At 51.2% G+C, this 13,359-nt stretch overlaps 1 protein-coding gene across 1 annotated transcript in view; it reads left to right on the plus strand.

The window, feature by feature from the left end:
- Positions 1 to 13,068, plus strand: part of MRPS9 (mitochondrial ribosomal protein S9) — a 114,592-nt gene extending 101,524 nt beyond the window's left edge. Inside the window, exon 10 of the mRNA XM_082852107.1 lies at positions 12,802 to 13,068. Within this exon, the coding sequence (XP_082708233.1) occupies positions 12,802 to 12,841 (40 nt within the window). The 3' untranslated portion in view covers positions 12,842 to 13,068. The remainder of the gene's footprint in view (positions 1 to 12,801) is intronic.
- The last annotated feature ends 291 nt before the right edge of the window (positions 13,069 to 13,359 follow it).

Below are 13,359 nucleotides of genomic sequence, written 5' to 3' on the forward strand. Positions count from 1 at the left end.
AGAGAACTCAGCCGTCAGGGTGCTTCTGGAGAAGCAACCATTTGCTCTTGGAAATTACGTCAGCTTCGTTTTTCTGTATCCGTAGTGAATTTCCCCCTCTTCTTCCAGCCTTTGCTGTTTGGTCCCAAATCATCTTCTTACTGGGGAAATCAATCGGGGGTTTCTTTTTATAACCTTTCTCATTCTGGTTGATTTAGCTATTATTGCACCACTTTTATTTCTTCCTAAAGTATTCAGATTTAATTACATGTTTTTCTTCTGCCTCCGGTTCAAGTGTGCTAATTATGTGGTATTTAGTCTGTCTCAAGTTTATTATTAGACTTTTCATTGTCCCTTCATTTGCTAAATTGTAGAGAATGTGTATCTTTAGGACTCTCTCCATTCATGGTGTCATTCCTTAACAAGGAAAGTTAAAAACTACGCGGATAAAAGTAGGCTGAACTCAGTGTTTCCACCTCTGGGTGTAGAATCCTACTTAGTGAATGAGGCTGGTAATTCTGTGGTCAGCCAGCTGCTAAGTATTACTTTAGGGAAGTTAACTCGGCACTAGCGCTTTCTCTTACAACAAATGGTTGAGAAACCAGGGGCATTGAGATGCTGAAGTGATGTCTCATCACTGGCTTTGGGTACCTGTGGTGTGGCTCTTGCTCTAGCATCTGGCTTTGAGGATGAGTATGAAGTGATCCACATGGATGAACCATGGCCTGGCCCGGAACCTGTGACTCCGCTGTCCCATGGCCAGTTTCTGGTACAAGGAGGCAACTGGCCGACAGCACTGCAGGGCCCCTCCCTTCAGCATTAAGGAGACCCCACCTGCCCACCTCTCGGCTCATCCCCAGCTGTACCATGGAAGGTTAGCAGTGCGACTGCTATCACTACCGTTCTCACCTGGCTCATTTATTCATTCGTTCACGCATTCAGTCAACAGACACCTGCTGAAGAGTGACTGTGTAAGGGCCCAGGAGAGAACTGTGTACAGAACAACCAATGTCCCTGCTCTCGTGGAGCTTCTGTTACGTGGCAGGAAAAGTACTCTTGATAAAAACCAGTAAAAATACAATGTGACAAGGAGAGTGTAGATGGGAGCGTGGTTCCCGGACCCCCCAAGCCTGCTCATGTTAGAGTTAAGCATCACACATTGCTATGGACAGTGCAGCTCCTTGCCAGGAAATAGCGTCCATTCTGGCCTCTGGACACTGGGCGTGGCAGGTGACACACCTGGGCTGTGGGGTATCGGTGGGCAACGCAAGCAGCGGCTTCACATATGCTCATGGCTGTTGGCTTGCTTCCTGTACTTCTGCCATTGCCGCGAGAACATGCCCCGAGTAGTTTCTGGTCCCAGAATAATGGGACCCCTGTGGCACCGACTTGACCCCAACCTGCAGCCTGGAGACCCGCCCAGCAGATCCAAGGTGGCAGCATCTCTGTTGAGCTGAGCCCACTGGGATCAACCAGTCCCGCAGCCTGTGGACCCGTGAGCGTGAGTGTAAAGGCTTGCTCCTGGATGTGACGGTCTGAGGGGTGATTTGTTACAGAGCATTGTCGCTGGAAGAGCTGCCTAATACAGGTGTCAGGTCGAACAGAAATTAAACAGAGAGAGGGATGGCGGTACCCACAGTGCAGGGAAAGAGGAGTGACCTCCACTGCAGGCCGCGCCGCAGGCTTTCTGGATAAGCGACATCTGAGCGGGAGTCTGGGGCATTCCCACTTGTCAGGGGAGTCATGATGTGCCAGACGCTGAGTGTCCCGTTTATTGTTCATACATTTTATGGGGCAGGTGCTGCTATGATCTTTTTTTTTTGGCCGCACCACGCGGCATGCGGGATCTTAGTTCCCGACCAGGGATCGATCCCGTGTTCCCTGCATTGGGAGCTCGGAGTCTTAACCACTGGACCGCCAGGGAAGTCCCTCATTTTTAAGACAAGGAAACTGAGGCACAGAGCGGCTCTGTCACCTGCCCAGAGTCTCACACACAGCAAGTAGGAGGACGGGGATTCTATTCTGTTCCACCCCCAGCTGTACACGCGAGTGTCCTGGCACTGGCCACCTGGAGTCAGCAGAGGCCCCACCAGTCGAGGCCTGGCCCCCAACAAGACACTCTTGTTTCACAGGCCACTGGGACCCCTGACTGACCGGCTATAGTTCCAGAGTTTCCATGACCCCTCCCGCTTAATAATTTGCTAGTACAGCCCACAGAACTCAGGAAGGTGCTGCACTTATATTTACAGTTTATTATAAAGGACAGAGGTCAGGAGAACCAGCCAGATAAAAGGAGCAGAGAGCTGAGCTCTGAGGCATGTGTTCACCAGGAAACCGCGGGCTCCAGAGTGTTTGTCAGGGTCTCACGGGGGGCACGATTGACTGAGTCATTGTCTATGTGATTGAACTCAGTCTCCAGCTCCCTTCCTCCCTGGAGGGGGGATGACCAAAACCCCCTACCTTCTCATCACACGGTCTGCCTTTCAGTGACCAGCCTCATCCCGACCCATCTAGGGACCCGCCTTGAGCTGCATCCGTAGCCTCACAAAGACACTCCTATCAGATCCTGAGGGCTTGTAAACTCTGTGCCAGGAGCAGGGGAACGAAAACCATCATAATTAGAACTTCCTGAACAGACTCAGCGAAAGGAAGACTTTGTAAACTGGAAGAAAAACCTGAAGAAATCACCCAGGAGGCACAAACTGAGAGATGATGTAGTGGAAAATATGAGAGGTTAGGGGACGCAGAGAAGAACGTGGGAACGTCCCTCCAGGAGGAAGAAAGAGAAGGAGGGGAGAGCAAATGCGGTGACGTAATGGTGGAGAACTTCTAGAAACGATGGGAAAACTAGCTGCTTCTGCTTCAGGAGAAGCAGAAGTTTGAAATATTTCTGTAGTTTGATATTTCATAATATTTAACACTCTTTTTCAGATTCTTTTCCCATATAGGTTATTACAGAATATTGAGTAGAGTTCCCTGTGCTATACAGTAGGTCCTTATTAGTTATCTGTTTTATATATAGTAGTGTGTATATGTCAATCCCAACCTCCTAATTTATCGCTTCCCCCCATGTTTCCCCTTTGGTAACCATAAGTTTGATTTCGAGATCTGTGAGTCTGTTTCTGGTTTGTGAATAAGCTCATTTCCGCAGAACTTCCTGCCTCTTGCATTGCCCATTCCCTTCACTGCTGGATCATCCTCCTCCAGCAAAGCTGCTCTTTCTGTGGCCACTCAGTGACCTCCACTGAGAGGCACTCCTGACATATTTCACACCCAATCAGATTGATTTTAACAATCCCTGCCCTGGTCTATACACGTAATTAAATTCAGTAATAATCACTGTTTTCTTGGTTCAACGTCATGAACTTTTCCCCTATGTTTTAGGAGTTTTAAGGTTTCAGGACTTATGTTTAGCTGTTTGGGTCCTAGTTATTTTTGTTGTTTTTATTACATTACAGTTAGTATTATTATCGTTTCTACTAATGCTGTCTATAAAAGGTTCCTGCCATTGATGTGGAAAATTAAGAGCTTACTGTTATGCATTTTAATCTAATAAACACTGGCTGTGCTCACATATATAAATCTCTCTACCAACCTCTGTAGAAGGAATATGAAAGAAGTCAAAAGGTGTGATCTCTTCTCTCAAATAAGGTCTAGTCCTCAAGATAAAACCCTAGTCTTGTGCGTTCGTGGTGCCCCCTGCTGCCTCGCAGGCTCTGTTCTTGCTGGGGTGCGGTCGCTGATTCCCTTCGCAGTTGTTACTAAGGCTCAGCTTGTGTCCAGCTGGGCTTCCTCCTTTTGTGCGAAACCTAGAGGCGCCTTATTACCACTGTAGCTCTAGCAATTAAGAGGACATTTCCATGAGGCATTTGAGCGAAATGAAAGGGGACACGCAAATTACAGATGTTACGGGTGCTGGTTGGAGCCTCACCTTTCAGGGGCAGTTCGTAATGGCAGGGAAGGGCCATCGCTCGTGGCGCTCAGTCTTTGTTTCCACTGAGTCACTGCAAACGGAAGAACACTTTCGTCTCAGCTCAGAAATCCCAGTGCTGCAAAGCCAGCCTCAGCCTCTTCCCTCTGGTGACTTCTGGGGTCTGAAGAGACAGGAGACCACAGCAGTTTGATTACGTGGATTCTGCAGGTGGACATCCAGCCTGACTTTCCCTCCCCGCCGGAACCCCAGCTTTAGGCTGTCCTCTTCCCTGTAACCGTCCTGGGTCTGCTGTACAGGTTGGAGATGCCCCTTACATCCTAGGCTAGAAATAACGCAGACCTACGCGAATCCGAACCAAGAGAGGAGCAGCCTTCCGGTCTGGATTCACGCAGTGGCAAAGGCTTCAGGAAGCAGCTCCCAGAGAGGGTGTCTGAGCCAAGGTGGAGCCCGCTTCCCCAAAAGCCACTGGCAAGGGCTTCAGAGGTGCACAAAACTTCCCGAAAGAGAGGGCCCGAGGAAGGAGACAGCTACTGGCGATTTGAGAGGCCACGTTCTCCAGGAACCACGGCTGAGTGCCCAGGAGCCCTTGCTGGTTTCACAGGATGCTGCTGCGTGGCCCTTGAACGGAGCTGCTGTTTCAGCTGCCCGGGAACTAGCTGGCCTCCCGCAGGAGGCTGTACCCTCCCTGAAAGCGGGCCTCTCACTGTCCTAGCACAGCGTCTGCCTCCGAGAAGACCCTCAAGACGAGCGGTCTGTCACACCCCAGCCTTTTACTCTGTTTCACTTCATATCATTATTTACCTGTTTACGGTCTTCTCCCCCTGGATTGTAAGCGCTAGGAGGGCACCCCCCCCCCCAGTGCCTTAGAGGGGGCCTTGTAGTCGGGATTTGTTGCATGAACGGATAGATGATGGGTGGACGGATGGATGGGTGAGCCCAAACTGCTCAGCACCAGCTCGCCTCCCCCGAGCTTAGTGGGGACACAAGACACTGCTCTGAACCTCACGACTCAGGTGGGAGCCTAACTCCACCCACTCCCACCAACCAATCCTCCGGAAGGCCTGCGATGATCAGACCACTTCCCCGCTTGGCCCCTTTCCATCTTCCTGATTCATACCTGAGTTAGGGGGATGTTCACCCCCTGTGCTAATCAGGGTTCTTTAGAGAAACAGAACCAACGGGTTGTGTGTATGTATATCGAGAGAAAGAGAGAGACAGAGAGAGGCTGATTGATTGATTTTAAGGACTTGGCTCCTGTGGCGGTGGGGCTGGTATGTATGAGTCCTGCGTGGCCTGGCGGCTGGAGCCCCAGGGAAGAGCTCAAGTCTCAAGACCGTCGGAGGCAGAACTCCCTCCTCTTTGAGGACCTCCGGCTCTTCCTCTTAAGGCCCCCAGCTGATTGGATGAGACCCACCCACGTGAGGGAAAGTCGTCCACTTTCCTCAAAGGCTACTGACTTAAATGTTAACCTCCGTAGTGGCTGCACCAGTTTACATTCCCACCAACCTGAAACTAACACACCATAGTTAATCAACTGTACTTCAGTATAAAATAAAAAGTTTAAAAAATAAATAATAGTAAAGTGTAAAAAACAATGACAACAACAAAACGAAACCAAATGTTAATCTCACCTAAAATATTCCTTCCCAGAGACACCTAGAACAATGTGAGCGCTGTGGCCTAGTCAGGGTGACACAGAATTCACCATCACACCCCCCCGATGAACCGAAAGAAAGGAAGGCCCACCCCAAGTCCTCCCCCCAGGACAGCCTGCCCCACTCTCACCCCAAAGTGAAGGGGGCCCCCTGTTTTCCTTACTTCCACAAATGTCTTATAGAAACTCCCTGAAAATCTGATCTCCAGACTTTCTCTGAGGAATACAAACCGCGTTTCTTACAAAGCCCGCTGGCTGTTCTGTGCGCGTCTCATGCTAAACGTCGGGCGATGCAAGGCCTCCCTCGTGTGGCTTCTATTAGTGTTTCTCCCCAACGCTTCAGTTACCGTGACTCCGAACAGGTTGAGGGGTACTGGATTCCCCAGGTCCAGCCGGCCCCCCTTCCTGCTTGCAGGTCGTCAGGAAGTGGGGAACGCCGGCCGGGGTGCTGCAGGAGCGTTCACATCCGATAGCAGGACTCGGAGGCTGACGGGGGATGAGAAGACAGTAGTCACTCCCTCCTTCAGTCGGTTCCTCGCACTGACGTGGTCACAGAGGGAAACACTTTATTGCCGGGGGATGTTTTTGGACACAGAAGCTCACAGTATACGTAAAGGAAAAAGAAAACGAAACCGATGCGGAAAGTGCATCCTTTGCTCCGTGGTTTGAACAGGGCCTCTTACTCCCTGATCCTGGGCTCCCCCTGGTACCGCTGATGCTCTGGCCCCTGGTCAGGCCCCGGTTAGAGAGGCTGCCTGGTCCCAGCTCCCCACCCCACCCCAGGCCCCGCCCGGTGGGGTCTCCTGGGGGCTGGAGGACCCCCAGTTTTAGAGACCCCACTTCCCTCCCTCGTCACCCTGAGGGCGTCTTCCCAGCGGCCTCCTGGCCTCGGCTCCTGCATCCACAACCTACCCGCAGAGCTGGCGTCAAAGTTCTGTCTGTGTTCATCCCTCCAACCAGCTTGGGTGCAGGTGTGGCTGCCCCTCTGTGTAGGCAAGTGAACGTGACTCGGGAAGATTCAGTGCCCCGAGCAGGGCGACCCAGGCAGGCAGGGTTGGGCAAGGCTCGGACCCCAAGCCCCGGGTCTCCCCACTGCCTCGTCTTCCTTTTGTCTGGCCTCGGGGTCCAGAGCCCTGAATGCCTCCTCCTCTGGCTCAGCATTATTTATTTCAGACAGGACTGAAGGGAATGGGTGTGAATTAATGAAGTCACGTGGTGCGAATAACTGACATTTACAATGTATTCTCCCTCCCCAGATGGAAGCATTGTAGGCTTGGTAAAGTCCCTGTGTCCGGCTTAAGCCTAAGGAATGACACCTTGTCGTTGCCCCAGATACTAAAGTTCTGAGTAAACTGCAGGTCTCATATCTATTTCATATGAAATTGTATATGAAATATAAACATAATTTTCATATAAAAATGTTACATGAAATATAAAATTCCCAAGCTGGAAGTCAAGGCTGAAATGCAGGACGTGATCTGGAGGAGGTTTTGTTAGATTTATTCTGGGTCCCAAAGAATCTTCCTTAACCCTCGGGCGTCACCCCGTAGGATGCTGTGCAGCTGAACTTGCCTGTCCCCTGGGGAGTGGCAGTCCTGCTGCAGAGGTCAGGGAAACGTTACCTCCGAATTCCAGGCGACGATGCTGCCTTGTTTGTTTCCATCTGTCCACGAGGTCTTGCACAGAAGAGGGATGCAAGCAACCCTTGACGCATAAGCCTTGAGTTAATGAATGGGCTCATTCAACTCATGGTCATTGAGTACCTGCTCTGTTGGACACACTGCTGTGTGCCAGGGACACAGAGGGGGAAAAGACAGATGTAATTCCTGCCCCAGTGGAGCCAAGAGCAGGAAAGCAGACACAAACCACTACACTGCACTACGCTGTGATGTGGGCTACAGTGGGGAAGGGCAGGACGACAGGCAGACATGGGGCAGGTGACCTGTCCCTGCCTAGGGGTCAAGGAAGGCTTCCATGAGGGACAGACATTTCGGCTGAGATCTGAAGAGCGAGAACTAGACATAACAAGGCCAGGGCAGTGCAAGCAAAGCACTTCCGGGGAAGAGAACCGCATGTGCAAAGGGCCGGAAGTAGCAGGCAGCTGGGTATGTGAGATCCTGCAGGTGACTAGAGGAGGTTGCAGTGGGGGAGGAAGAGGGGCCTGGACAGTCGGGCCAGGGCCAGCTCACCAAAGGTCTTGTCCACTAGCGTTTTTCTTTTTATTTATTTATTTATTTATTTTTGGCTGCGTTGGGTCTTCGTTGCTGCACGCGGGATTTTCTCTAGTTGCGGCGAGCGCGGGCTACTCTTCGTTGCGGTGCATGGGCTTCTCATTGCGGTGGCTTCTCTTGTTGCGGAGCATGGGCTCTAGAGCACAGGCTTCAGTAGTTGTGGCTCGTGGGCTCAGTAGTTGTGGCTCACAGGCTCTAGGGCGCAGGCTCAGCAGTTGTGGCACACGGGCTTAGTTGCTCCACGACATGTGGGAACTTCCCGGACTAGGGCTCGAACCCGTGTCCCCTGCATTGGCAGGCAGATTCTTCACCACTGCGCCACCAAGGGGAGTCCCCACTAGCGTCTTCCAAACCAGTCTTCAACTACAACCCACAGTGAGAAATGCATGTAACATCACAGCTCAGGACGCACACATCAGTATGACACAACAGTCACCAGCAGTACTCCCCTTACCCTGCATGAAGAGCTCCATTTCCACCTTATTCTAGTTTTGTCAGTGCTGGCTGCGACCCCCAAGCTGATTTCACAGCCTTCACAGGATGAGCCTCCACACACCCTGTAAGTCTGCGCAGGGAGGCTGGACTTCATCCCGAGGTCGGTGGGAAGCGGTTGATGGGCTTTAAGCCAAGAGCAGCCTGGTCTGGTTCCCTTCGCAGGGAGAGTCTCCAGTGGCAGCAGAGGGAGGGCCGTGGTGGGCAGGGGAGGGGTACCCTGGGGCCGGTAGGTGGCTGTCACCTGGTTGAGAGATGGCAGCACCCAAACTGGAGCAGTGGCAGTGTGGACAGAGAAAAGTGGGTTGAGTTCTGAGGTTCCTAAGACAGAGCGTAGATGATTGTTTGGCGGCACGGAATGAGGGGCAGGGAGGGGTCAAGGTTGACTCCAGGTTCTGCGTCGGTAACTGGAGGGCCGGAGGGGTGGTTGTGGGGATGCGGGGTGACTGGGGAGGACCCCGTCGGGGGTGAAGATGCTGAGTTCCGCTTCAGGTACGCTGGGTGTGAAACAGGCAAGAGCTGATCCTCCTGGACCTGGGAGTCAAGAAGGGAGCCGGATTTGGCTTGCGGAACTGGGTCTGAGCAGTGTCTTGGGGGTGTTTGGAATCTCGGCAGAGAAGTGATCTCTTAGGGAGAGTGTGGGGAAACAGCAAGGACGGACCCTGGGGCGCCCACAGCTCCTGCTCGAGCACCGTCTTTGTCCCCAAGTAAGAATCAAGTCATCGTCTTCCAGACACTGCAGACGTCTGGGTGACATTACCCGAGGAGCTTAACCCAGAGCAGGCCTGTGTGTTTGACTGGATCGTTAACCATTATCCCAAGAAACCTGGACCGAGCCTCCCTCATGGCGAACGGACCTCTTCTCCCGGCTGTAACTGTGGGGAAAGCCCACGCGGACACTGCTGACCTGCGGGCCCAGTTGCCCTGCGGCCTGGCTGCGCATTTCACATGTTTTCCAGCTTGGCTGTTTTTGAACTAAATGTGTTCCTCGTGCTGGGGAAGATGTGTTTGATGTTATTAAAATCCTGAACAATAAAAAGATGTTGGGAATTATTAGAAGTTGTAGCAGCTGGAATGGAAATATTCTGGCCCTGGGTTTAAATTAGTAAGTTGCCTTTCTTGATAAGGAGTCGTATTAAATTCCAGCCTTTTGATTTAGCAAAGGATTTGCCTGCCGTCTAGGAAATGGCCGGAAATAGTGGGTTCTGCCTGGACCCTCTCCCCACCTCCGTCTCACTGTCTGTTTCCCACCCTTGCCCATCACATCCATGAATCTTGAGTTCAAAACCGAAATGGTGTAAAATTGAGGCATACGTATAAAATGCTACTCGTTTAAAAAAGGTTTTATACTGGAGTAGAGTTGACGTACAATGTTGTGTTAGTTTCAGGCATACGGCAAAGTGAATCAGTTGTATATACTCATTTTTAAAAATTGACCTTTTTATGAAAATAAATAAGGTATGTTAACTGTAGAAAGCTTAGAACATACAGGTGCGCGATGGAAGAGAAGTCAGAGCATTCATTCACTCGATGAACGTGCTGCTGGGGTAACGGAGGATGAGCGTGGGTGGGCCCTGCACGTCAGTGACAGGGGCTGCGAGGAGGGTGCGGGCCGAGCCCTCTGGGGGCTGGTTTTCACCAGTGAGCGGGAAGGACACACTGAGACGGGCCTTTGAAGAAACACTTGCAGGAGGTGGGCAAGGAGGGGGAGAACATTCCAGACAGAGGACACCAAGTAGGCACTTCAGGGAAACGAGCGTAGGGGCAGAGGCGGGAGCAGGGGAGACTGGGGGTGTCACAGAGGGAGCTTGGGGCCGGGAAACCACCACAGTGAACAAGTTCGGCTTTCATGCCCATTTCCCAGTGAGTTTGGAGTCAGTGGAGATGCACAAGAAGGACCTGCTCTGACTCCCGTTTCCCCAGGAATCCTGGCTGCTGCGCTGGGGTGGGAGGGCCTGCAGCGGGAGGGGTGGAGGCAGGGAAGTTGCCAGAGAGACCAACGCAAACATGCACTTACTTCCCATGGTCGTTTTTTAACGCGTGCATTTATTAGCGAGGGTTCAAACTCTACAAACTATGCTCTAACCTTCATTTCCCCTTGCTCTCTCGTGAACATCTTGCCGAGCTGCCGAGCGTTGGCCTGCAGGGTTACCTTTGCTGCGGGACACAATTCTGTTGTAGGACGTCATAGGCGAAGCAGAAGCCCGTGCCCGGTGATCGCCGGGTCCCAGGCACGGTGCTCCTCCGCCATGAGGGAGGGAATCTCATTTGCCCATTTTGCAGATGAGGAAACCGAGACCAAGAGGCTCACTGAGAGCAGAGTCAACATTTAACCCAGAGCTGCGATCACAGGCCCTGCGTCTCCTGACTGCCTTCCTGTCACCGAACTTACACTCAGTCTCCCTCTTAGAAACGACACTGCGCTAAGCATTGGTGTGGCCAGATCTTTGTGACCATCAATAATTATTTCCCTAGAACCAATTCCCGGAGGTAGAATTTCTAGGTCAGTTCTTTTAATGTGACAATTAAACTCTAATGCGTTGCAAATGAAACAAGTCTGAACAAGTCATTCCGGATGCTCGGAGGGACCGTGGATAGTATTGAACACAATGCATGACAGTTAATCGGGAAGCAGTAATGATCTTGGGTCTGACGGGGCTTCTGGGAGTGGAGCTTCCTTGTGACCATGTTTCTCCGGAACAAGGACTCGACCGAACACTAGCGGCCATTTCTCCGTCCAGCCCCTCGCTCCCCTGTGCTCTGCAGGGCTGTCCACACCGGATCCACCTCCTGGAGAGCCAGGCAGGTGCTTCCCGAGTAGCTCTGCTGCATGATGCCTCTGAACTCGCCCTCTGCCCTGATAAAGGCCCGTCCCTCCGCTTGCCTTGTGACTTGCAAGATGCTGTTTAATCTTTGCTGCCACCCCGTGGGGTTAGTACAGAAGAAGCAGCAGCAGCAGAGGCTGAAGAATTGCCAACGGTCCTCAAGTTCCAAGGCTGAGGAGCAGAGGCAGGACGGTGGTTTGGATCTGGAGCTCCCTGACCAGCCCAGCCCCACGGCCCGCTGTGCTTCACGGGTCCATCGTGACTCTAGCTTGGGCAGGGGTTTGCTGGAGGTATAGGGGTGAAGGAGTTAAGCTTGCCCTGCTCCCTGCCCAACTGATGCTTGTTCCCTCGGAGCCACGAATATCCACATGGGCCGGGGCCCAAGGACTAAAATGATTCCAATGCTGTTTCATCTTTATCACAAATTTCAATAGCACTTCCCTCCTCTTGCCGGGGACCCAGGGGGGAAATGTCAGGGCGGGGCTGCCAGATTAACAGCCCTCCATACAACTGTCAAGTTCTTGGGCGGTATTAGGAACTCTTTTTTGGAAATTTAAAACGCTGTTAAAAATCGGGAGTTCCCTGGTGGTCCAGTGGTTAGGACTCCATGCTTTTACAGCCAAGGGCACAGGTTCAATCCCTGGTCAGGGAACTATGATCCCGCAAGCCATGCAGTGCAGCCAAAAAACAAAAACAAAAACAAAACCACTGTTAAAAATGCAGCCAGTTGCCTGCAGACAGACACAGGGGGCCATGGCAACGTTCTGAAGGTAGATTGTGGTGACAGTTGCCCAACATTACAAATTGTACAAAATTCATTGAATTGTAATCTTACAATGGGCAGGTTTTGTCATATGTAAATTGTTTCAATAAAGCTGTTAAAAACATTAAAATATCATCAGAAATCATTTTAATTGAATACATCAGCTGCGTCTGTTTTCTTTACTACAAATGAAAAAGTATATTTTTATCAGAGTCAGGGTTTTCTTTTTTCAGAATAGGGGCATTAAAATGTTAGAAAAATTGCAAAGGTACCAAAAAACAGTTTAAAAAATAGTTTTTGAGAAAGCCAAGTTAAAGCAGAGGGATGGGCACCTGCAGATGTGATTTTGGAGAAGGGAAAAGGTTTTGCAAAGCAGCCAGGCTGCAAGGCTGAGAAGTCTGAGGGGCCGGCACCCGGGGTTTCTCGAATTTAAAAGAGCTGCAGCTGCGCTGGGAGCCCCAGGGTGGGCTGTCTTGGAGCCCCAGACAGGCTGCTTGGGACGTCACATGTCTACCTGGAGAAACTTGACCTTGGCAGGTCTTATTTTTTAGCATCTTGAAAAAGTGCTAAGTGTCTCAGATTTCATTAAAACGTCAAACTATCTTTAAACAAGCACCGTAGGCTTTGTGCCTCTAGCAAAATCTTCATACGTGATTCCGGGACTTTAAAAACTCCACCTCAGACGCAACACCTCTAAACTAGTTCAGAAAGGGGGAGAAGTTGCCTTTTAACAGTGACATGCACAAATACAATTTTCAGGGGTTCACTTGGAAACTGAGGTCCCCACGTGAACCATATGCTTCGGCCTCCTCTAAAGAAAGAGGACATAAAGATGCAGAAAACAGGTATCTGGTGAAGGTTGGGTGGGTTCTCTGGACTGTTCGGAAGGACTTATATTACCAACTATTCTTTCTCATAACTAGAGCAAGTGTGGGCAGTCAGCGTATCCGAGTCGGCATCTGAGTCTGTAGAAAGGAATTTGTCCACACGATGAAACCCACCTGCACCCTGAGTGGGTGCCACTGACCGGGCCCCCGGGACAGAGAAAGCATCAGGGCCTGAGACGAGGCGAGAAGTGACCGGAGCCCCTCTGCCCACTGGTGTCACCTCAAGCAAATCACTTCATGTGTTGATTGTTTCCTCATCCGTAAATGGGAATATTAACGTATCATCGGGTGGCTGTGAGAAGGAAATAAAGAGCACATTCCGGAAACATTTTGAATATTTTAAAGTTTTATCCAGATACTGGGTGTTGTTACTGTTTCTTTGGTCAGAGCAAAAATTCAGTCTGTCTTAGCCCCCGTCTACTCGTAGAATCCCGAAAGCTAGTTCCGTAGGATGGGCTGCGGGCATCTCAAGGCTTTAACTCTCTCAGGCCCCGAGCCTGGTCACTCCACGGGGCCATATGGATGTTTTCTGTACGTATCGTGGGGGTGGCACCGTGGATTCAACAGGGTGGACAGCGGCCGAATCCCGGTGCT

This window comes from Leucopleurus acutus (assembly GCF_964270905.1).
Source record: "Leucopleurus acutus genome assembly, chromosome: 12".
NCBI classification, from domain to species: Eukaryota; Metazoa; Chordata; class Mammalia; order Artiodactyla; family Delphinidae; genus Leucopleurus; species Leucopleurus acutus.